The 25,697-nt window shown below is 47.1% G+C and overlaps 1 protein-coding gene across 1 annotated transcript; it reads right to left on the bottom strand.

The window, feature by feature from the left end:
• Nucleotides 1-282: 282 nt before the first annotated feature.
• On the bottom strand, nt 283-25,697 carry LOC125947782 (uncharacterized). The gene is made up of 6 exons (XM_049673064.1): nt 25,159-25,697; nt 23,514-24,092; nt 22,752-22,950; nt 15,407-15,440; nt 1,890-2,273; nt 283-435 (listed from the first exon to the last, which is right to left on the bottom strand). The coding sequence occupies exons 1-6, from the start codon at nt 25,586-25,588 to the stop codon at nt 283-285; spliced, it is 1,779 nt and encodes a 592-aa protein (XP_049529021.1). The 5' UTR covers nt 25,589-25,697.

Genomic DNA, 25,697 nt, shown 5'->3' with positions numbered 1-25,697 from the left:
GCCTCGGCTGGCGATAGGTGTGGGCTTATTGCAACTGCTGCTGTGGCCTTATTCGTAGTTTTCGCAGGAGGTGGCTCCGACTCCAGGGTACATAAGCTTGTCACTGTAGTAAAACTGTGCAGGAAGGCGATGGCAGTGTCCTTCGCGACATGCTGAAGTTCATTTCCGAAGTTTGTCAGCAATAGATCGGCAAGCCCATCGCGTAAGCGGATAATGCCCCTAGCAATGCAAATACCTTTCTTCAGCAATAGCTCGACATTGCCGTCCGGTATAGCCTCGGAGTCAACAGTATGCTTGATTTCTGACGCGAACCAGTACACTGCTTCGTGGTGGCACAGTTACGTCTGCGTCAAGAACTCGCAAGGCAGTGTAGTCCGGTTCCTTAGGCTCCTCCATGTCAATGGCCAGCTTCGTAGAGAAGGAAACGCTAGAATTCTGCAGGTCAATTATAGCACCGTTTGCGTGCAGAAAATCCATACCGAGTATAACGTCTCTCGAACAGTCCGGAAGTACTACGAATTCGGTAACGTAAGTTACACCTCGGATCAGAACTCTTGCAGTGCATATTCCTAAAGGATTAATGAGGTGACCCCCAGCTGTACGTACGTGCGGTCCGTTCCACGGCGTCAAAACTTTCTTTAGCTGTTTTGCAAGTGAATAGCTTACGACTGAATAATCAGCACCCGTGTCTACTAAAGCATTCGATTCATGTCCATCCACGGCAATAAGTAAGTCTGAAGAAATTTTCTGCGTACTTATCGTAGTCGTCGCTTTCTGCTTGTCGCTACTGCACTGCAACATTGACGGAGGATCTTCGCTTTGTCGAACGTCAGCGGCCTTGCCTCCCCAGGTCGCTGGCTTTAGTTTTCCGGGCGCGGGTTTTCTGAACGACGCCTTGGGGAACTTGAAAAGGGTCGTGGGCTTGGTGATCGGTAGCGGGCGGGCGCTGGTGACCGTGACTGGTGTTGGTAACGAGCAGCTGCAAGTTGACTTCGCGACAAGTAATCTTCAATATCGATGGGTCTTTCCCCATTGCGGGGGCAAGGTGCATTGACAGCGAATCCACGAAGGCCGACTCGCCGATATGGGCACCATCTGTACATGTGTCCGGCCTCTCCGCAATGGAAGCAGAGCGGCGTCCTGTCGGGTGTACGCCACACGTAGCTTTTCCGTGGTCTGTACTCGTGGATCTTTCTCCCTGGAAAGATGCACTGCGGGGAGCCGGTGGGCGTGCACTGAGGGCTGCGAATGATGCAGTCTGCACGGCAGGCTGACGCACAGCGTAAGCGTATGTTGGTACGCGGCGTTCCTGCAGTGGTTGCCCGAGTGAAACAGGCTGCACCTCCGGTTGCGGTTCTAACATGGCATGCCTAACTTCATCCCGAATGACGGCGGCCAGCAAAGAAACAGTCGACGCGACTTGCGGTTGCTGCAGCTTCCGAAGCTCTTCTTTAACGTTAGTTCGCACCAGCTCTCTCAACGCTTCGGTGTTATTGCCCATGCCTGCCGAAAGAACGTCCACAGGGGCGCTGCTGACATCACGGTTGTAGTGGAGGGCGCGCTGCTGCAGGGCCTTCTCTATCGTCCTCACCTCGGTGCGAAACTCCGCAACAGTACGTGGCGGGTAGCGAACCAACCCGGCAAATAGCTCCTCCTTCACGCCACGCATAAGATGGCGCACTTTCTTCTCCTCGGACATGTTTGCATCGGCACGTTTGAACAGACGAGACATGTCCTCGATGTACATGCCGACACTCTCGTTGGTGCGCTGGTTCCTGGCTTGCAGAGCATTCTCAGCCTTCTCTCGGCGATCGGCGCATGCAAACGCAGCAAGCAGATGTCGCCGAAACTCTTCCCACGACGTTAACACCGCTTCGTGATTCTCGTACCATGTCTTTGCTGAATCCCCCAACGCGAAGTACACGTGGCGACGTTTCCAGTGCCGGGTTCCAGCCGTTGACATCTGCGACCCTCTCGAAGTGCTCCAACCAATCCTCGACGTCTTCGTACGGGTCGCCGTGGAACATCTCGGGCATGCGCGGCGGGTACACGACGACCTCGGGTGATGTCGCCTGGCTAGTCATCGTCGTGGCGTCAGTGGAAGACATCGTCCGTGTGGCCGTAGCAGTGGGAAGCGGTCCGAATTCAGGCGGGTCTCCCCGAAGTCGGCGGCTGGCGCGCTGGTGCACTGGAGTCACCTCTCCAGATTCCAATCGCTGAGGATCGGGGCTCCGGTCTCTGGCACCCAGGGGACTTCCAAACATACCCAGCACCTCCACCAGAATGTAACGGTATTTCGAGGAGTAAAATATAAAAACTGGTTTATTAAGGGCGAACCTGTGCCCTGCAACTATGTACACGAAGAGTTTCAAAGAACGTTCCACACGAGCGTCTCTGCGCCGAACGCACTTCTTTCTCTTCCAGTGATGGTCCGAGCCCCTGTCTCGTGCGCGTGCACGAGCGGCACACATTGCGCCACCCCACGAAACCAAGCAGGCGCGCGAGAGGTAGCAGACGCTCTTTTGACACAGTGGCTTGCTGGCTACCATCGTAGAAGACATGTTTAGGAGCAGACTTGCGGCAATATGATAGTTGATGTGATGACTTCAATTTCCTGTTTTATGTTTAGGCTACACTGACACTGCACAAACTATATTTTTTGTCATAATACGGAATACAGGCCGCACAGTGCGGCTCATAAACACATCGGGATAATGAGGTGTAATTTCTGGATACATTTCTCGCTATGGGTAATATAGGAGCCCCTTTCTCACAATTATGTCTTGTTTGAGAGCGCGTTTGCTGAAAGTGGACTGATTGTCCGCGATTTCCGTATAGCTACCGAAGTGACTGTGACAGCCTTTCGCTGTTTAAAGCTTTAAGCCTTTCGATGCCAAGCGCACCTGAAATATACACAAACAACGCGCTTGTCCGGAACCAGAAAGGTCGCAAGCATCATGCGAAGGGAGGGATTACCCTTCTACGGGTTAGTTGCTCCCTTGAGCAAAAAAGAAAAACCGAGGAGTGACAAGTCATTTTTAACAACGGGCTGTCGCTCTTATCGTTATCACAAATGACGACTTACGCCAACGTACTGCGCTTTGTCGGGAAGCTGTTATGGTTCATTCTTTAGAAAGGGTATTTATTTTTTGCCGCAACGTAACTTACGTCATCGGGGAAGATTTTAAAATAGAAAGGTCATGTGTCAGGCGGTGGTACCTAGGTGACATGAACGCCCGAGAAAGATGGACTTGTACAGTCACTTTCTTTCGGAAGCGCTGATAACGTTGCAATTTAAATCACAATAGAACTTCGTACATGGTATTTTTCCTAACATTTTAACAGAAGGCTAATCAGTCCTGATATTATTAAACTTATTACTTTTTAGCAAAGACACTCTCCGATGACTTCAATATATATACAATAAAGGGCTCTGTAATTTCCACCGTGACCTTACGTAGGTACATTGCAGGCGCACTTCATGTAATAATCCCAGTCAGCCTACTCACACATACCGCATTACTAATCACATCTACCATGGCCTCGGCTTCATCCCAAGAAGCAATCGCCTACCTATTTTGATTACATGAAACTTGGTAGGCTTAAGACAAGCCAAAATTCGAATAGGTATGCGTAGTATAGAATTAGTATGGAACCTGCTGTGATATAGAACGTATGCGTTACACTCGAGTCTTTCCAGAATCGCACAGTAACATTCATTTACTTTGACTATTCATTCATCATCAGTGTTAATAAACAAAACGCATGCTGTGCCGATCTTTCCCCCCACCTCACCCCAAATTCAGTTGGGCGCAGGCTACCACCCTGCGTCTGCTACTAACAAATACGTACTCTTCGCCCGCCTCCACCTTATATTCCCTGAAGTTTACAGTACCCCAAACTGCCGGTGCTGTGGCACTCACCCGGCTACGCTTCCGCATATGCTGTGGGAGTGCCCAGCACAGTACACTCACATTCACACCACGACCCTCTCGTCGAGGTTGCGTGAGGCTCTGCGGAGCTCCGCCCTGGGCGGCACAGCACGCCCGTGAGGCGGCGGTGAGGCAAGTCTCGACGTCTCCTCATCGCTATGTTTGCGTCGTGAAGTAGCCTGAGCTTGCACAAGTTATACAATTCTACGCTCCATTATTCAATCATCAAGAGTTCGCGCTTGTCATCACGAATAAGCTAAAAAGCAACCTTGCCTTCAGAACGTATAGTCAGCGTCAAAAGTTTTCGTACCCGAGAAGGCGAAAAAATATTTATATTTCTACGCCTTAGTCACGCATCGTAGTATTCGGATTTAGAGCGTATACTGGTCTAGAGTAAACAAAACAAAAGTTTTGCATTTTTTTACTGGCTGCGGGCGTAGCAGCGTTGAAAATGAACTTTTGCGCAGAACCTCGGCCGCGTAAACCTTTGGCGGCGACTGTGCGATTGAACACCTGCATTTTCTTTATTCTGCACACAATTTTTTTAATGAATGGCCTTCCAGCCAACGTCATGCAGTGCTTACACCTGGTTAATTTTCACGACAGCCATCTCAGACATGACTTATTACGTAGAAGAACTGAACTATTATGTAGTACGTCATTATTATCACCAATCAGGTGTAATAAATATGTAAAAAAATAAAGGATAATAACATTGCCTATGAAATTTTACTAAAATCTCAGGACTACTTCAAAACTTCGAATGTTCGTCTTGTGTACGTCCCTATACTTTTTAGGAAACTGAAAGGGAGAAATTCAAGGGTGAAATTGACATCTCTTGTGGCACCATGGCAGAAAAGGGAAGGTGTGGCTTAGTGGGCCCATATGAAAGGATCAGCTGCAATTGTGCTACTCACGCACAAGGAACGACACGTTTGTATTTTATTTACAGGCAGTAAAGTGATAAATGGTTGTCAGTGGACGCTGGCGTGATCATGACAATACCACCGTACCGATATGGGCCATAAACGATTCTAATTGGGGAACATTTCTGCAAACCCTCACGGTCCTTTCTCATGTTTCTTCAATTGTTCAAACACGTTAAATTTAGGGTAGGAGAATATTCTTACAGAATTACCGAAGAATTGTACCAGTAATTATATCATGGTGCTGCGATCTGATTCAGCAGTAGAGTTAGTTAAGAACAGAACAGCTTAATGCCGTAGCAACTTTGGTGATTCTAGCCGAAAACAATGTCTTCTTGCAACACTTTGTGGGCATAACTCAAAAAGGGCATGGTCTGTGATTGAAATCGTCCTCTATTTTTACACGACAAACTACATTAGCACGTCCCGGTGTCTTTTCGCATAATTTCCAATACTCCTCAGCGCACGTTGTGGTAAAAGGATATGAAGACCTTTAGTATTTCTGGAATTTCGTGAAGGTATAAGGGAATGGCTCAAATGATAAGACACGTGCGCTGCATATTGAGGATAGAATGTTCATGTTTCGAGGTATCGGTTTGTACTAAGCAAAAAAGCTTGTGAAATAATTCGGACAGCCTTCATTTGCACCGAAGATCCGGTACGGAAAAATTCTGCTTTGATATAATGCGAATATACTCAGTCAAATAGCTTCTGTATTCCTTTGTAAGAATACTACGTCTGGGGCTGCAGCCAAGTTTTGTACTTCTGTGTCTTTTAATTGCGCACACTGGACACAATTTTTTTTTGTGTGGTACGTTTCAAGCTGCAAAATAATCGCACAAACACGCCTCTTCCATAACATAACTGAAGACGCCAAAAATATTTCTTAGTAATGTCTTCATAAATGTTTGCCTTAAGAAAGAAATTAACTTTCAAAACACGTAACCTGGGTTTATTGGCTCAAATACATTACACCTAATGTGCAAAAGAAGTTTGGAAGCACGTTCGCATGTTCACGAAAGCAGCCAGCAATTTTTTTAGGAAGACGTTGGTACAGTAGAAAGAAACGAAACAAGAACCGTAACTAAATGACCTGCACTTGGGAATATGCCATCTGGCGGGAAACCGCCAAAGTAAGCAGCCACAAAGGGATAAAAAAATAGCGGTGCCACTGGCTTCGAACATGCGAACTCACAATTGTGGTATCAGTGATCCTAATCTGTGGTCACGCAGAACGCTCGGCTATCGGTTCGACGTGCTGCCGGAGGCAAAAACTAGGTTTATATACGTACCACAATAAATTCTGCGACCTTGTTATGAAAAATGCGATTTTGAAACGACTTTTTTGCCATTTCAAGAGCTGCTGCTGCAACTAGCTGAAAGCAGAGTCATTGAAGTTGATAAATCCCCGGTAATACGTCGATTGATGCAATAGGCGCATTGCAAATTGCTTTTTACTGGCCAAAAAAGCCTCCAAAATTTGGCCATTTCCATAGACTCCCATACTTCGAACTTCGCCCGCAATTTGGAACGGGTTTTCTGTCGTAAGTAATGGTACCGCTTGCATGAGATGACGGGCTAAGCTTCTGGAGCCTATTTCCACGGTAATGTTTTGAAAGATGGCTTCTATGATTAGTTATTTGGGAAAAACGACGCTCTCCCATAGAAAATGCGCATGTTTTCAGAGGCGGCCGCTAGAGGCGCTGTTCGACGATGTCCCAGATTCCTGGTTCAGTGAACCAGAAGTCCGCACAGTATTCCTCGGCTTAAAGAACAGTCGCAGCTGCGACGCCGATGGCATGCAAATAAAACCAGTGAAATATGTTATCGATCTGATCAGTCCAGCACTAACACAATATTCAATCTCTGTATTTCGACAGGGGTTTTTCCTTCGAAATTGCAAACGGCACGCGTAATAGCTCTCTACAAAAAATTTGGTTGATCCCTCTTATATAGGAATCGGTATAGAACACGAAAGTGAAACGTGTCTTCACAGAAGTAGTGTAATGTTTATTGCACATTGATATATAATGTCTATTGGTGTTTTGTGGCTAAAGCGCCCTTAGGCGTTGATGCACCCACGCTGACGCCTGGTGGCACGTCTCCTCCATCACGACTACCAACGTCGATGACCATGAGCAACCGTCGTGCATATGGAAGCTGCACTACGCTGCACACGCTAGCACAACGCGAAAGACGAAGCACATAACTGACACACTAATACAACGCGCAAGACAAAGCACGTAACTGAATCGTCACCGAGTCAAATCAGCACGTACAGCGCGTCGTAATTGCAGCCTCCGCGATCAACTTCAGAAACATTTTCAGAGCTAATTGCGGAGGCCACGCTCCGCTGTGCTGAGTACGGTGAACGCCACCTAGGTGGCGTTGGTAGTGCTTCTTGATGCCAGCGTCCCTTCGAATGCTGGCATCGAGGCGTCGTAGTGCTGAGACCACCGAAGCGTTCACTGTCGGTGCGCGTTAGTGTCGTAATGCAGTACTTCTCTTTTCTGCTCGTAGGCGGCGGCACCGCCCCGAGCAAGAGCGCGGGTACACGGAGGAGTGTTAGATATATAAGGCGCGTCTGTGTGGCTCTCTGCAAATGCGTTTGTGGCGCAATGGGTTAAACGCTCGGCGATCTATCGTCGCGGACCGAGAGGTCGTGGGTTCGATTTCCAAATTTTGCATGTTTGTGGAACTTTTTCTTCTGGTTTCTTTCTTTGTATTATGTTCGTGTACATTGTAAGAACGTCATTCCGTATTTCCGTATGACGTATTTCCGTGACGGAAATACGTCAGTGAAGTCTTGGTGGACCCCGGCATAAAACACTTTCGTGTTAAAAGGGGAACAAGCATAACGTTGCAAATTATCGACCGATATCTATTCTCCCAGTATTTTCTAAAGGTTTCGAAAAAATATTTTTAGTCGCTTATCCTGTTTTTGCACCAAATATGTCCTGACAAAATCGCAGTATGGCTTCCAAAAACATAAGTCTACAGAACTCGCCCTACTGGATGAAAAAGAATATATTCTACAACAGTTTGAAAAAAAAATAAAGTGGTCGGCATTTTTGTGGATTTCACACAAGCATTTGACTACATTCACCACGGTATTTTATTTGAAAAATTAAACCATTATGGCATTCGCGGGCTCCCACTCATGTTACTTAAAAGCTATCTGGCGCGTAGATGTCAATTTGTTTCTATAAATGATTTAGTATCAGATAAGAAAAATATAATTTCAGGGGTGCCACAAGGGAGCATTCTTGGCCCTTTATTGTTCACTTTATATATTTATGACATAGTCCATATCTCCCAAGAAGTTAAGTTTGTTATCTATGCAGATGACACGAGTATATTTGTCACCTCAGCATCAGATGTTATTCTTTCTAATAAAGATAATGACGTCTTGCAGAAGTTAGACAACTGGACAAGTAACAATAAGTTAAAATTAAATGCAACTAAAACAAAAGCCGTAGTTTTTCATTCGAAAGGTAAACAGGTGACTTTGGAGAAAAACATTGTATTTAGAGGCTCAGATATAGAAATAGTGAAGTCAGTGATAGTACTTGGGGTACATTTCTCCAGTTCTTTGCAAGGGGATGACCACGTCAATAATATTCAAATAAAATTAAGCCGTATAACTGGAATATTAAGCCGTATCCGCTACCTCATCCCCAACTCGGTGAAGTTATTGATATACAAATCGCTGTTTAGTTCTTATCTTAACTATTGCTATTTGGTTTGGGGAACAACTACAGAAACAAACTTAACAACATTACTCAGAATACAGAAGAAAATACTGAGGCTGATAGACAACGCTAAAGTTCTAGCACCTAGGGACCCACTATTTAAAAAATATAAGATAATCAAAGCGAGTGACCTATATCAATACATACTATTACGAGAGTACTGTCTTAGCTGCAAACGCTCAAGCTTTTTGTTTATGGAGATGGCGAATCTTTGCTTAAAGGAAAAGGCTTATGAAACAAGAAATACAGAAATGTGGAACGTTCCTAAATTTCGTGCTAATTATGGTTTTCAGATGCTTCGATGTACTCTTCCGCGAATTCTAAATGATTACATTATCAAAGGCATAGATGTGTCTCATTTAAGTGTCGCAGAATTAGCGGCTCTTTTTGTTGTATAAACTATGTAGCAATTTATTTAAGTGCAGAAGACTGCAGCAGGTTTCTTTGTGGTATAAGCTATGTATTAACCACGTTTTCAGTTTTCCTTTATGACATGATCTTTACGTAAAACAATGTGACAGTTTAAAAAAAAGTGTATATTGTGATGTCCTTCAGCTGCTGCCATTGTTTCACAAAGGGGGCGGAGGATCCCTCAAGCCGTCATTTGAACGGCTTTTCCCTCCGCCTCCTGTTACACTGTACTGTGACGAAGCAAATAAAACAATCAAGTAAGCGCGAAGCTTCACGCACTTCGTGTCTCGGCGCCGTCTTCTCAGCGGAGGTAATCTGACGAAAGCTTAGCCCTGCTGAAGTCATATTACCTTGATTAATTCGCTCATAAGCTAGCAATGGCATTTGCAGCCCGAGTACTAAGCATAACTGCAGTAACAATAAAAGAAAACTTCCGTGCTTGCGGCTGCCTGACCGCTTTCGAGCGCTTTCCGGTGCTCGGTTAGGAGCCGCTGGCGCCACCTGGTAGCGTTAACATCAAGTGCTTCACACGTAGCCTGCCACTCTTTCCACTACTCAAGTATTCTAGTACACTAGGCCAATAGTACGGTGGCCAGAAGGGGGAGGTGAGAGCAACGGCGGCGGCGGAGTGTTGCAAGCAATCATGACAGCAGCGGCGGCGCTGCAGTCGACAGCAAGATCACTCCCCGGGCGCGGAAGCACGGCGGTTGGTGCCGCGGGTTTCGAAGCGGGCGTTTCTGTTCGCAATTAGCGGTCGCATATTTGACATAACTAGCGTTTAAGCTAATGCATATCGTGCCTTGTTAGTAGAGGAGACAATAAATGAATAGCAGATGAGCGGTTAAGTGTTAAAATGCATTAGCATCGGGCACGTCACGGCCGGCACAAATATGTTTCGCTCGTCTCAGTCGCACGCGTTCTAAGTGCTTTCCCGACTTGTCGGGAGTGAAAAAAAGAATGATTTCAGCTAATGCGAAGATTATGCTAGTGGTGTGGGTAAAAAAAGCTGCACCGATTTCGAGGCTCGCAGTGAAGAGCTGCTTAGGTCATATTACTGCGACGCACTGCATCCTGCTCGTCAAATTGGTTAATACCAATATATGATGCTTTAGAAATCATTCCACATACGAGTTAAGTAAACAAACTTATTTTAGTCGCTGATGAACTAGAACGGCGGGGACATGAAGAATACTCAAAAGGACGACATACGGCACTTGATTATATGATCCATTATACAGGGTGTCCCAACTATGATGCAACAAGATTTAAAAATATGCAAATGCCCCGTAGCTGTACAGAACCAAGTCAATGTTGTTTGCCGTCCCTTGTAGATACTCAGATTATCTTTGCATACCGCCTAATTACATAATTAGTCTTCATTAATTAATCAACTTCTGAAATAATATAATTAGATGAAATGTGTCAATGTGAAAATGGTAGATCAACTTGAAAAACTACAGATACAGCTTTCTGAAGCTCAATACGTGCTACATAAAAGTGTTTTTCCAAGCGTGAAAGAAGCCCGCGAATACACGCAAAATTGCCGCGCGACTGGCCGCTCGAGGCACTTTGCGTGTATTCGCTGGCTTCTTTCACGCTCGGAAAAACACTTATGTAGCACGTATTGAGCAAAAGAAAGTTGTATCGGTAGTTTATTAAGTTGTTCTACAATTTTCACATTGACACTTTTCATCTAATTGTAATATTGGAAAGTTGATAAATTAAGACTAATTATGTAATTAAGCGGAATGCAAAAAAATAATCGGAGTATCTACAAGCGACGGCAAACAACATTGCCTTGGTTCTGTCCAGCTACGGGGCATTATGTTATTTTTAAATCTTGTTGCATGATAGTTGGGACACCCTGTAGATGATTCAACTGGGGTTCGAAATGCCGCTCGCAGATCTTCCAAGTCCTGTTTAAGGCCTTATATGCACGGAGCCCGGGCCGCTTCCACGTTTTAAGTGCCTCATCGTCATCAGGCACCGAGAAAAGGGATGTTTTTTTTCTGCTTTTCTAGCAGAAATATAGCCTGTTGTGCAGCCCGGCGCAAAAGAGTCCGTCTGTCGTTTCATGCGACTTGCCATGGCTTCTTACGACATGGCAACGTGTACAACTATTGTCACTACAAGGAGGTACAACTGCACAGCGTGAATACAAACAGAAATGAGCCGTGGAGCTAAAAGAACCGAACAGAACCATGCAAACCGAGCGCACTCGCTAGCTCCGGCAGCAGTCAAACTACAGCGGAGGCATCTTAGTGTCGACGCGCGCGCCACCACTCGGCATCATGAATCACTGCAACACGCGCCGCGCTCTCCGACGGCTGCGTTGCTCCCACCTCCCCCTTCTAGCCACCGTACCAATAGGTTACCCGTAAAAGAGCGAGGGATTCTGGGATGCGCCGTCTCCTAGCTGTTTCCGGTTCGAGTCGGGGCAGCCACCGCCACCGCTTCACCGTTGAAGCCTATTGATGCGCTTGCAGTCCGGCTTTGTCACACACAAAGATTACCCAAGGTCGATCCACATAGGGTCGCGAAGCTTCGGGCGAAAATAGGTTCAGAACCAATTGTCACCGACAACAGCAAGGGTGATTATGGGAGCAGCGATTGAAGCGCGACTATGTTTGGAGGGAATAAACACTGGGAAAGAAAAAAAGCGTTTTTTAACTAAGCGAGACGCTGTTAGATTCATTCAACGAAAATAAAATTCCTAATTAATTTATATACGCATGGCAAGAAAAGAAGATAAAAGTCTATTTTACTTGATCATTATCAATAAATACCTTTTTTTTCAGCACCCACCGTGAGAGCGCCAATCGATAGCGGCGGGCGTTGACGACGCTATCACTTGCAATGCAATGCAGCTCTTGGAGTGCGTGAAAAAAAATTAAATTATGGGGTTTTACGTGCCAAAACTATGAGGCACGCCGTAGTGGGGGACTCCGGAAACTTGGACCACCTGGGGTTCTTTAACGTGCACCTAAATCGAAGTACACGCGTGTTTTCGCATTTCGCCCCCATCGAAGTGCGGCCGCCGTACGTGGCCAGGATTCGATCCCACGACCTCGTGCTCAGCAGTCCAACACCATAGCCACTGAGCAACCACGGCGGGTCGAGTGCGTTGAAAGGTGCGCTCGTAAAGTTCACCTGTTACAATACGGTCCCTCACATATTGTGTTGTTATGCATGTGGACGTTTGTCTGAATTATGCGACACGGGTAGTTTTATTGCTTCTTCCCCGGTGCAGTCAAAAGTAGTGAGTTGCGACCGTCAGATACTTGTTTACTTTAGTTGTTTTCGTGCGACAGCGCTGGCCGACGGGCTTGGTGTCTGACGAAAGGAGGAGCACTCTACGCAATCTACGCCCGAAGCGTTCGTCGGCCTCCAAAGAAAGTATGTTCTGTGCAGTGATGCGATTTCGACACGTGTACGGCTGACCTTTCCCTGCACCGCTTTCCGCGCTGAAAGCTCGGAACGCCCATCAGGTCGAATGGCGGGGCATTTGAATATACAGCTCTTATGGCAGGCCTCCGAAAACAAGTTTCGCGCTATGAGAAGAAAATGACGTCACTTCTGTTTTTAACAGATATGACGTCCAATTATTTTTTCGTTCCGCCGGAAGTGTTCCCTCCTGACACAGATGGTGCTAAGCCCCATAACCGCCGATAAGCCGCCATATTTTGAACGTATGGGCTTCTATGGAAGCTTCGCTACCAGGCGCATTTACCTTGGATTAGCCGGTTGCCGGCGCCTAGCAATACCATCGTCGGCTGTTCAGCCGTTGGCTGCTCAAATGCAAGCGTTAAAGGTAAACGCATGTAACTACTGCCTTGCAGCATCCCTTGCTGAGTCAGCTGAGCACAACAAGGCAGATATCATCAGTGATCAAAATGAAAATGAACGTATACAGTGCCACTTATCAGGCGGCGATGAGCTGTGTAATGGCCGACACAGAATGATTCCTCAAGATATTTCTTTCTCTAACGTTGACTCAAACAACCACAACTATTTCAGTACTCGCATGCACATATAGTGGTATTATGAAACATTGTTTTAAGGCGCAAATTTAAACGGGAAACAGCGAGATAAACCGCCGTGGTTGCTTAATGGCTATGGTGTCGGGCTCTATGGTGTCGGGCTATGGTGTCGGCCGCCATCGCGGGATCGAATCCCGGCGATTGCGGCCGCATTTCGATGGGAGAGAAATGCGAAAACACCCATGTACTTAGATTTAGGTGCACGTTTAAGAACCCCAGGTAGTCAAAATTGTTACGCAGTCTCCCACCACGGTGTGCCTCATAATCAAATCGTGGTTTTGGCACGTAAACCCCCATAAGCTAATTTACCAGCGAGATACATAATACTCGTAACCAACTAGCCCACATTGGTTCCTTGAAAGCAGATAGAGGTAATGTGCAGGCGTAATATTTATTTATTTATTATATTTATTTACAATACTACCAGTCTCTTGCGAGATCATACCAGGCGGGGCACAGGATCAGAATAAATAAAATCGCCATACATAAAACAAGTACTCCGCGTAGGCATTAGTAATACTGGCCCGGTAACACAGATAACATGCTAAGAGATTATTTCTTAGGGGGAAAAAAGTAACAGTAGTTAATGTGACTGAGATGCTAACAGTGCCTTTTCTAATAGGAATACAAAACTGTCTAATGACTCAGGGTTAGTAATTTCTTTGTCTAATTTATTCCATTTCCTAATTACAAGTGGAAAATATGAATATATAAAACAGTTTGAGTTGGCTGAGATTTCGTCCAGCGTTCGGGAGTGCTTATGTCGGGTTGGTCTGGTGGTGGGTAAAGAAATGAACTTATATATATCAATTTTAATGTTGCCATTCAGACATTCGAACAAAAACTAGTTGCTAGTAGCACTCTGTTTTTAATACTTAGTACACCGGCTTTATTTATCATTTATGTTGGCGAATCAGTTCGTGTGTATTTGTTGAATACAAACCTGATTGGCCTTACGTTGAACAGCTTCTAGTTGTGATAAAAGTTTCTTATTGTGAGGAAACCAAGCAATTGTGGCATATTCCAGAATTGGCTGAACCAGCGTAGTATAGGCATGCAGTATCGTTTTAGGTGGCGTTGAGCAGAGTCGGCGTCTAATAAAAAAGAGCTTTTTTTAATGCAGATGTCGATGTTGCCCACGTGAGTTTCAAATCTCCCATGCAAAAATTTCTAGTAACTTCTAATAAACTTTTTAGACAAATGTTACTAGAACCTGCCAACGGTCTATCAAATTTTTGATGGCGTTTTTAAACTTCATAGATACTTCATACCAACATTCTATCGACTATTGGCCACCGATATTCATTTGAAACCTTTTTTACAAACTTTTTTTAAACAATAAATGAACTTGCTTTCGACTTTAAAGCAGAATTTACTGACCACTTGCATACATTTTAGAAACATTCTTCCAACTTTCTGTTCCTTAACCTAGAAACATCCCACCAACTTTCTGTTCCTTAACCTAGAAACATCCTACCAACTTCCTGCTCCTTAACCTAGAAACATCCTACCAACTTTCTGTTCCGTAGCCTAGGAACATCCTACCAACTTTGTTCCATAACCTAGGAACATCCTACCAACTTTGTTCCATAACCTAGAAACATCCTACCAACTTTCTGTTCCTTGACCTAGAAACAGCCTACCAACTTTCTGTCCCTTGACCTAGAAACATCCTACGAACTTTCTGTTCCTTGACCTTGAAACATTCTACCAACTTTCTGTTCCTCGACTTAGCAACTGTATCCCAACTTTCTGTTGCCCACCCTAGAAACATTCTAGCAACTATTTTGTGTTTCAAACATGCTTGCGACATTTAACCAAAATTTTCCGGCATATTTTCGAAATATTTTGGTGCTGTTCTGATGTAACCTTGGACAAAACACACCAATCTTCAAAAAGAAACTGACATTTATTTTTGACCTTCCGATACATTAAAACCCGCGAGCGAGCAAAGAGGACAGCGTGTTTTTATTTCACCGGTCATTGGATCACAGTGTCTTGCCCTGTAGCCTAAGGGAAGAGAAAATTCAAAAATAGTTTAGCCTCATGTATTTGTCAGTGTATCTGGACGAGACAACACACAGGAGTCACTCACAAGATTTTAACTTCAAATGACCAACGAAAGTAAACATTTCAGTTGCCTGTGTTGTCAAACTTACTTAGATTAGTGTTGACACGCCTTGGATCTAAAGCCTCTTTTTGGGCGGCGTCCTTGTGAGCATTGGAACGCCACCCAAAAAGAGACTTATTTTCCAGCTCTTCTGCTGTGAGCAACAGCTTAAGCGGTCCCCGGGCTAAACTGGATCCTGAATTCTTTGCATCCCGTCGCAGTCGTGTCAGCGTACCATCATCGAGGAGAACACCTTCACCAAGGTCCACCTGCAAACAGAAAGCAAACATTAGTTCTGATTTTTATGCTTCCTAACTAAAACATTAGTTTTTTCTCTGCTATAAAGAAGAGTAAAAAAGAAGGACACCGACCACTGAAAGAATACCAAGAAAAGACGTTTCGGCTCCCCTGACGGGAGCCTTAACCTAACCTTCGCCGGGAGTACGGCCAACCAGTCATCACCGAGATTTGTCAGTACGTTTCAGTGACAAGCACAGCTTCTGCATTCAAAAATCATCTTAACTTCAACCTGACCTGCAAGTCCCGAGGACTTATTCCACACTCGCTACATCTCAACGGGCCTGTGTGCTCAAGTTTTGGTTTCAGTGTGGTTGCCAAGGCGGAAAAACTTCTTTTAGAAGCCAGGATCTTAGACTGCAGACAGTCCATGAGGAACCTAAACAATGAAGCTTTCTCTTCGCGCAGTCACCTTGAACATCGGGTCCCAGACGAGTTCGCAAGCATTCAATACACGCTAATTTCAAGGCCAGGCTACAATCCCTTCGTACGCACGAGACTCGAGAAAGAAAACTTGCTAGACTGTCGCCACCCGTTGATGCCTTGCACTGTGGGGTCTCACATGTTCTCTTGGGACAAAGGAACGACACATTGTAGTGCAAACAATCAAAAGGGCATTTATTGCACCTTTCATACACTAATGCACACTAGCCGAATTACAACCAATTGAACATTCACACGGGCGCGCGACAAATCAAGGAAGTCCGACTCACCGCGACCCGATAGCGAGCGAATACGTTCGCCCCATGCTATGACACCATCGCCTAGTCATTCACGTGTACAGTCACGCGAACGGTGGCGCGCTCGAACGATCCGTGTTCGTCCATACCGGTGTCCCGCTCTAAGCCTCGCGCGACGGTCGCGCGAAGCGGGCCGGCGCACGCGCGAAGCGTCCGTGCGTGTTGGTCGCCGATCCCCAGCCAAAGAGAGAGCGCCTCCGACCTTTTTCCCGCAAGTGACCCCGCCGTTCGGTGGCGCCAGCATCGCGACACTACGCAGCATCGCGACACTAGCGCCATCTCTCGCAACACGCCGCAACCACCGCCGGGCTTAGCCACGCAGAGAAGCCGGACTACAGGAGACATGCGGGGAAAACAACATCATGGGACGCGTGAGAATCGCGCATCCCCACATCCCCCCAACCTTAAATCACTACACATACGCCGGCGAAACATGTCACAAGGCCTATCAACGCGCGCGTCGCGAACAAAAGTTAGTACATGCGACAGTGGCGCCGCCGAGTAAATGTCCACGCGTTATCCGCAACGTGCGAGCCGATATTGACTCTGGGGTTCACCGCTGGCGTCCGTTGGTCACAGCACCACGTCTGCAGATTCGATGGCACGACTCCAGCCCAGGACTCCAGAAACGGCGACGCAGAAGTCGGCACGAGCAAGCGTCGCTCGCTCCCTGCTGACGAGAGCCGCAGTAGCCGTTGGTGACTGCCGGCTCTTTTCCCAGCCGCCGAGGGTTGCGAGCCGGACATTGGCGGCCGCCGAAGTCGCTGCGCCGAATTGACCACAGGCATCTCCAAAGCCTGGGGTAGCTCGATTGTAGTCCGGGGCAGCAGCGCTGAAGATGTGCAGGTGACAGCAAACCAGGGGTGACTCCGCTCACGCTGCGTACACTCAACGCACTCGACAAACACTAAAGTAGTGCAAGGGAGAGGAATTCGGCATACGCATCGCCCACGTGGTACGATGTTCAATTCGGCTAGCAAAAATTTCGGGTGGCATTTCAGATGCCAAGTTCACGTGAACAAAGCTTGTTTTTTTTGAGTCGAACGAGTAATTTCAATTCGTGCGAGGCGAACTAATGAGGGAAGAAAGGTGCGACATCTCAACACCACGGTCCCCCAGGTCGTGTCCCTCAACGTGCGACAGGCGGCTTTGTTAAGCCTTAGGCCTAATGCGTCGCTACTTTTGACAACAACCGGCATCCAAAAAAAAAAAAAACACACAAAATGGGCACAAGAACAGGCAGCCGCGAGGAGACGTTAGCTCTGTGAGGTGGTCCTACCCCGCTCGGTGCACACAGCATCCGAGTTGACGGCTCCCACCGTCCCAGACGGTGTCGGAGCGCCCGGTGCCAGGCCGCAATACCAGTCAGCCCGTAGCGGCACCCGTGGCCCGCGGCCACCCGGCTCCCTGAGCCTCGACTTCCGAAGTCAAAGATATAGAAGAAGCTATTTACATAAGAAATTCGGACCACCCACGAGGCTTCCGTACTCACTCGCTTCAGGCTTGCCAATTCTCCGCGGGCGCTAGGCCTCGCTCTCCCAGGATGCAGACCACGTGGCTCTCGTACCGACGAGTGTACTTCAAAACACTCGCGAAAAGGCTTAGCATGTTGAAAAGTTCAAACACGCTGCAGCAACCGTCGCCTCGCTCAAGAAAGCACACCGCCGACACTAGCGATCAAAATCCACGCTAGGACTACGCTTCGGTTGAAACATCTCGAACCGAGCAAAGCTGTTAAAATTATCGTCCGATGCCCCAAGAGGTCCACGTTGGGCAGCCAGATGTGGGGTCTCACATGTGCTCTTGGGACAAAGGAACGACACATAGTAGTGCAAACAATGAAAAGGGCATTTATTGCACCTTTCATACACTAATGCACACTAGCCGAATTACAACCAATTGAACATTCACACGGGCGCGCGACAAATCAAGGAAGTCCGAATCACCGCGACCCGATAGCGAGCGAATACGTTCGCCCCATGCTATGACACCATCGCCTAGTCGTTCACGTGTACAGTCACGCGAACGGTGGCGCGCTCGAACGATCCGTGTTCGTCCATACCGGTGTCCCGCTCTAAGCCTCGCGCGACGGTCGCGCGAAGCGGGCCGGCGCACGCGCGAAGCGTCCGTGCGTGTTGGTCGCCGATCCCCAGCCAAAGACAGAGCGCCTCCGACCTTTTTCCCGCAAGTGACCCCGCCGTTCGGTGGCGCCAGCATCGCGACACTACGCAGCATCGCGACACTAGCGCCATCTCTCGCAACGCGCCGCAACCACCGCCGGGCTTAGCCACGCAGAGAAGCCGGACTACAGGAGACATGCGGGGAAAACAACATCATGGGACGCGTGAGAATCGCGCATCCCCACAGCACAGAAACCTTGTCGCGTCCACCGTGCACAACCTCTCGTCGCACAAGCATAACTTGGCAGAACTCGCTGTCCGGAGCCTGGGCGTGAACTTCAACCTCGGACCGCAGAAGGATGCAAAAAGGTTGGTCTTTGCTGTAGAAAATGCTGTCAGCCAAATAGAACCTTCAAAGTGGGAGGAGGCACGAACCCGCACTATAGGCATTGTCTCGCGGCTTCGCGCACACCCTTCCGCCTCCCCGATTTCAACGGAAGAAAAGAAGGCTATCAAAGACCTTAGCTAAAACCAAAACCTCGTCATCGTCCTAGCTGACAAGGGCAACGCCACGGTGCTACTCAACAGGACTGACTACCGTGACAAGATGTCACTGCTTGCGGACGAGGCGACGTACAGTCGTCAGAAGAAGGATCCTATGCTCAAGGTACAGAGGGAGCTCCAGAAGCTTCTTACGGATGTGTTTCGTTTTGTAGACCAAAGGCACAAAGGTTTGTACTTCTGTCTTCTGTGCACTAACGGTTCGGCGCCGGCGCTCTACGGTTTGCCAGAAATACATAAACCTAACGTCCCGATGCGACCAATTGTTGACTTTACTTGCTCTCCACTTCATAAATTGCCCAAATACCTTCATAAGGTTCTTCGAGTGAGTCAGTATGCAATAGAAATTTGACGGCTTCATTCAGCAATGCTGCATCTAGCCTATCTACTTCGCGCACAACTTGCAACAATTGCTGCTCCATTTCACTCTTTAGAAGTGAGCAGTGTTGCAGATTTTGACTAATTTATCTCACCTCAGCAGCGAAATTCAGGCATTATCTAAGCTTTGCGACCAACTCATCTTTCGTCATAATTAGTCATTTTTCATTTGAGGCACTCCCACTCTTAGATCCACACATTCGTTAAAATCAGAACTCCTGCTCCTCGCTTCAGCCCGTTTGCTCATACGTCTTCTGTTTGCCCAACCATGCACTTCTGCAGCAGATCTCGCCTTGCTCATTATAGTAACAACATCAGGGGCATTTCACCATGCTAGTGGCTTGGATGAGCATGAGGTCGTAGGTGTATGCCAGATAGAGTGTCAGGCTGAAAGTATCTTACAGCCTTCAAAATAATGGTGTTGAACTTGGCTAGGCGATCATTCAGGCCTATACAAGTTCTCTGCAACAGCACATTGCACTGCACTGGTAAGTGCCAACTGCATTTCATCCACATACCTGTGCACTTTCATGTGCAGCATCTACTTACAATCATGACATCACAAATGTTCTAGGCTCGCGCAGACTAGCTTGTTCACATGGCACACTCAGGTGGTTAGCAATAGCCATGCCTGCAGTATGTGTGTATGCACAGTACTTCTACGGGCGGATTAGCCTTAAAAGTTACCGATTGGCATGTCATTGAGCACATGCCATTTTTATACGAGAATGCGTACGTACAAAACAAGCCTGTGAGTTGGGTTGTTGAAGCCCAATTTCACAAGTGCTTCGGACACAATGGCTTTTGGCATAGGCAGTTCAATAATAAGGAGAAACATTGAAACAAGACGGAACATCATCTTTATCTCTGCGTATATAAAATAAGCCATCTGTACCATGCGATTGTGAAACCATAGGGAACGCAAAGTGTGTGGCGATGCCACCAACTTTAATTTCTGTTAGCCACATGCACTTAGCTGTTGATCACTACAGAAGGGTTACAGTCTTGCAAGCAAACGCTACGTGTAGTTTTACAGGAACTAAACTTGTACAATGTGGAAGAGTTTGTATTTTACTCAGTTTTAACTATGGCACGCAGGCAACTAAAAATCACCTTGCTTGAAGCAAATGGCAACTCCTCCAAACCAATAAACTCTTAGTTACAGGACCAATGCGTAAACCAATGTTACAAATTAAGCTGCTACTATCAAGCATGCCGTAGCGGAGGGCTCTTGATTAATATAGTGATGTGATTGGCCGAGGAGATTTTGGAGCAGCTTCTTGGAGAATCTCAATGCTTATTCCAAGTGGAAAAATTGCCTTTGAGAGAAGCAAGTGAGCTTACAGTAGGAGGAAGCCCAATTTAACGGGAAACAAGCAAAATTTCACCAAGAATCATTTAGCTCAACATAAAGTTGTGGTGCTAAGACATAGGAATCCCATGCATGATGACGAAGTAATGACGACGGCAGTGTGATGTCAATGGCATCATGGCAATGGAATGACAACTGTATTAAGACGGTGGTGTGACGAAAATTAGATGAAGCTGGGATGACGATAATACAACCACTACAGCATCACGATGATAGTATGACCACAAACAACTCTAATCTCTGCTTTAGCTTTCCAGTGATAAAATGACGGGTACTATAGAAGTGCACATGGAGATGGGAATTTTGGGAACTCGACTACAGAAGAGCTTTAGGAGTGTGCAATGCTCGCTTGCTAAGCTACCCCAGCAAAAAACAGCAAAATGGCAGCAGTGCAAGGAATAGAAACAAGCTCAGTAGCATGTGTGACGAGTTGTCTCCGTTTAGCAAAATTTTCAGCTGTCATGTACCCACTTGACGACACCACAGGAAAGTCGCATCGCAAAAAGGCTTTGCTGTATCAGCAGAACGCTTTTCCATAAAGCGTTATTAAGAAAGTTGTGTGCTATCACCTCCTAAGCGCAAGTTCAGCAATGGCCGGAGACAGCACATTCTAGGCACGTAGTAGCCAGACTCTTGTACCCATGTTTTACTTCCTCCATGTGCACATATGATGAGTGCATGTGATAAATGATGTGGCTTGTTATAGATGAGTCTGTTTTTTAAAGTAGCAGAAAACACCTTTTGGAGCAGCTTTGGAGCACATTATCGAAACTTTAGCAGGATTCGCATTTTGGAGCAGCAATCACATCACTGTTAATATTGACCACCTAGTTGACGTACGCAATATAGGCACATTTAATGTACACAATATAGGCAAATGGGAGTTTCGGCATTTTGCCTCTTCTAAGAAAGCAGTCGCCACAACCAGGCATTCTGGCAAGTGGAAAGCATTTTCTTTCTGTGAGTGCTACTGCCATGTAAGGGACCCTGGGCCTCCGTAAAAGCTGCTGCGACAGCGTTTTGCCCAGGTGTCCCTCCAGTTCCTTTTGTTTCCGGTAAATAAAATTGATTGATTGTTATATCAAGCAGCCTAGAATGTATATATATATATATATATATATATATATACATATTTGTTATTTCCTAGTGCTCAATGTAGTCGCAACGCTAGAACAGTCAAAGCTTTAGCAAAAAAGGTGAAATAAAAGATGTAGTAGCTGCTCCATGCAGCAGGCTTTTCTAATAAATGAAAAGCAAGGTTTTGTGTAGTGTCTTCTAACAAATGAAAAGAGTTCTCCATAAAATAAAACAATGCAATCTTAATTTCCACGGGTCAGTTATCCCCACAAGACAATCTGCCCTGAGAAATCACATTAGCTTCTTACTTTTGGTGCTGACACGACTGCGACAGGCTCACAATCCTCACCATCGCCAGCTTTATCCAGAATGTGCTTCCGGCGTTTGACCATCCTTGCGGAGTCTGCAAAAAAAAAAAGAACTAAGAACAAGTGAATTGTACCTTGGTTGAAAGTGCACATGTTGATCTAACTATGCTGGCCCATTCTTAACGCAATTGAATTGCTGGTGATACTGTTCCTAGTGATTACTGCTGCAATGCCCCTTTCTGCCTCCACAATTTCTGACACTGACTTTTTAATAATTGTAGCATAGCCACGGCACGCAGGCCGGAGCAGTTACGAGGCACAGCCAGCTCGAACATACAAAGCGTTTATTTGGGGGCGTAGGCTTGCTTTTGTCCCCGAATTGGGAGAGGATGTGGAAGCGAGGAGAAGAAAATGACACGTACTGCGCATGCGCAGAACTCGGTATGACGCAGACACAACACTGCCCTCTCCTCAAAAATGGAACCGCTGCACTGGCGTGCGCTGCCTTGTTGACCCACGCAGGACTTGCTGCGAATCTTCGGCCGGACCTGCGGTAGTTAGGAGAGGAGGGTTGCGAGGTTCAGTGTTGCTTTCCGGAGTTTGTGCAGTAGCTTAAGTACTATCCGGGGCGGCCGCTTCCAAGGGAGTGGTTCCATTGGCGGCCGCGCTTGGACCTGGCGTCTGTTTGGTACCTGGACCACCAGCGGCCGTATCGTTGACTGGATACCTTGGTGATGAATCCGAGCGGCGGCGTACTTGGTCGACGTGCCGTTTGACGATGGCATTGGGAGTCTCTACGGTTACCATCCGTGCTCCTGTCGCCGATTTGACCCGACCAGGGATCCACTTCTCCCCCTGTCCGTAATTGCGGACGTACACAATGCTGTCTGGCGGCAGTGTGCAGTCGTCGCTCTCATCATTTGGACCTGTAATATTCACAGGGAAGCAGGTGTCTAGACGCGATCTTATTTGATACCCGAGGAGCATTTCTGAAGGCGATTTACCAGTCTTAAGAGGCGTTCTTCTATAGTTGAACAGTAGCCGTACCAATTTCCGTCAAGATCGCCTCCCGTTATTTTCCGAATGCCCTCCTTTATCGTTCGCACCCCTCTTTCAGCAGCTCCGTTTGACTGTGGATGAAAGGGTGCCGTGCACAGATGCGTAATGTTGTTTTTGGCTGCAAATGTGGCAAATTCCTTACTCGTGAACTGTGTGCCATTGTCTTAGACAATTGTACGTGGCACACCAAAGCGGGCAAATAGACTCCTCAGAGTCCTTATTGTACTTTCCACATTTGCATGCTTCATAGGAAACGCTTCGATCCATTTGGAGTGCGCGTCCACTACCACTAGCACCATCTTCCCGGCTACCGGTCCTGCGAAATCAATATGTATCCGCGATCAGTTTTCTTGCGTCTTCGGCCAGTTTACGGGAGGTGCAGCCGGTGGCATAGGCAAACTTGCTATGCAAATTTCACAATTAGCCGCACGCTGCTCTATGTCGCGGTCAAGCCCTGGCCACCAAAATAGTGAGCGTGCCACAGCTTTCATAGCTGATGATCCTTGGTGGGTTTCGTGAAGCAGTTGCAGGAAACGCTCTCGGGCATCACTTGGTATGACGACGCGATTATCCCAGTATACGAGGTCGTGGGCCAAGGACAATTCTAGCCTACGTTCATAATAAGGTGCCAAATCTGGCTGTACGTTTGTCTTGCTTGGTGGCCAACCACGCAACACGTAATGTTGCACCTTACGCAATGTCGAGTCTACGGCTGTTAAGTCCTTTAGTTCACGCGTTGAGACCACACCTTCATCTAGGCTTTCTAGTGCGAGGACATATTCCGGGGGCTCACCTTCCCCTCCATCTCCGGTCGCCTGCTGTGGTAGTCTGCTGAGAGCATCCGAGTTGAGCAGTTGTTTCCCGGGAACGTACTGAAGTTTGTATTTGTAGCCTCCGAGGTACAGCGCCCAGCGTTGAATTCGCGCAGCCACCATGGTCGGTGTCTGGCGGTCAGGTCTCAGCAGGCCCACGAGTGGTTGATGATCCGTGACCAACGTAAATTCACGACCTAGAAGATAGTCCCAAAATTTTGTTACACCGAAGATCAGTGCCAACGCTTCACGTTCTAACTGGGAGTAGTTCCGCTCTGCTTGGGTCAGTGTCCTTGAGCGAAAATCGATAGGTCTGTCTACGTTGTTGATACAGTGAAACAGAACTGCCCCGACCCCGAGCGATGATGCATCGCACTCTAGTTTGAGTTCCTTTGTGGGGTCAAAATGCACAAGAATTTGGGCATTTTTCATACGTTCTTTTGCTTCGTCGAAAGCAGCCTCTTGCGGTGCTTTCCATTGCCACCACGCGTTCTTTTCCAATAGCTGATACAGTGGTGCTAGGTGCGTTGACATGTTTGGCAAAATTTTTGCATAGAACGTCAACATTCCGATAAATTACCGCAGTTCTGTCACATTCCGCGGATAAGGTGTGCGCATGATAGCTTCCACGTTCTTTTCTATTGGATGGAGGCCCTCGCTGTCAATGCGATGTCCGAGATACATGACTGCCGATTGCCTAAATTTGCATTTGTCATATCGTAACTTAACGCCATGCTCTCGAAAACGCTCTAAGACAGTTTTCAATCGCTCTCCGTTATCGCACTCCTTCTCCGACACGATTACGTCATCAAGGTAGGCTTGAACACCGGGTAAATCACTGATAATCGCGTCGATTTTTTCTCTGGAAAATCGACGGTGCCGACGATATTCCGAATGGAAGACGATTATAGCAAAATAACCCTTTATGCATATTGATTACGCAAAGTTTGCGAGCGGCTTCATCTAGAGGCACCTGGCTATAAGCGTCTCGCAAGTCAAGGGTACTGAAGCATACACCGCCGCTTAAAGCTGCGAACATATCCTCGATTACGGGAATTGGATACTGTTCGACTGCGCATGCAGGGTTCAATGTAACTTTAAAATCGCCACAAATGCGTACAGAGCCATCTTTCTTTAGCACCGGCACTATGGGCGTTGACCAATCCGAGTGACTGACTGGCGATAAAACACCTAGGGAAACAAGTCGGTCCAGCTCTAAAGATACCTTATCGCGTAGAGCATAAGGAAGGGATCTCGCCTTACAAAACTTCGGTATTGCTCCATCTTTGAGGTGCAGGCTTGCGGGAGGACCCTTCATTAGGCCGAGCTCTGTAGTGAAAATGTCTTGGTAGTCCGTGAAAATGGCCTTAACCTTGCAAGGGTCCATTTCGCTTGTCTTTGTGGCTCCGCAGACCGGAGTCACATGTAGCACCGGAGCGCCAGCTTTGTCTAGTAGTGTCAGCAGGTCCCTTCCGCATAAGCTTGGGCCTTCGCAGTCGAGCACTGTGAGGGAACAGTCCACGAGCACGTCTTTGAAGCCCACACGTAGTGTCAGGTCGCCCAACACCGGTAACGGCCCTGCGTAGCAAGACAACTTGACGCGTGACGGCTTTAGGGTAGGCCAATGGTTCCGATGCCTCATGTACAGCTCCCGAGAAATGACACACACTGGCGACCCGGTGTCGACTTCCATGGCGACTTACACCCCGCCCCATATAAATGAGCGGCGGATTGGTGGCTCGAGAAAATTTTTTCGCTCCGACACCAAATTCCAAAGGTTGACTTCGTCACTGCTATCGTCC

This window comes from Dermacentor silvarum, chromosome 8 (assembly GCF_013339745.2).
Source record: "Dermacentor silvarum isolate Dsil-2018 chromosome 8, BIME_Dsil_1.4, whole genome shotgun sequence".
NCBI classification, from domain to species: domain Eukaryota; kingdom Metazoa; phylum Arthropoda; class Arachnida; order Ixodida; family Ixodidae; genus Dermacentor; species Dermacentor silvarum.
The sequence above is the reverse complement of the archived record's forward strand: the minus strand, read 5'-3'. Positions and strand labels throughout refer to the sequence as shown.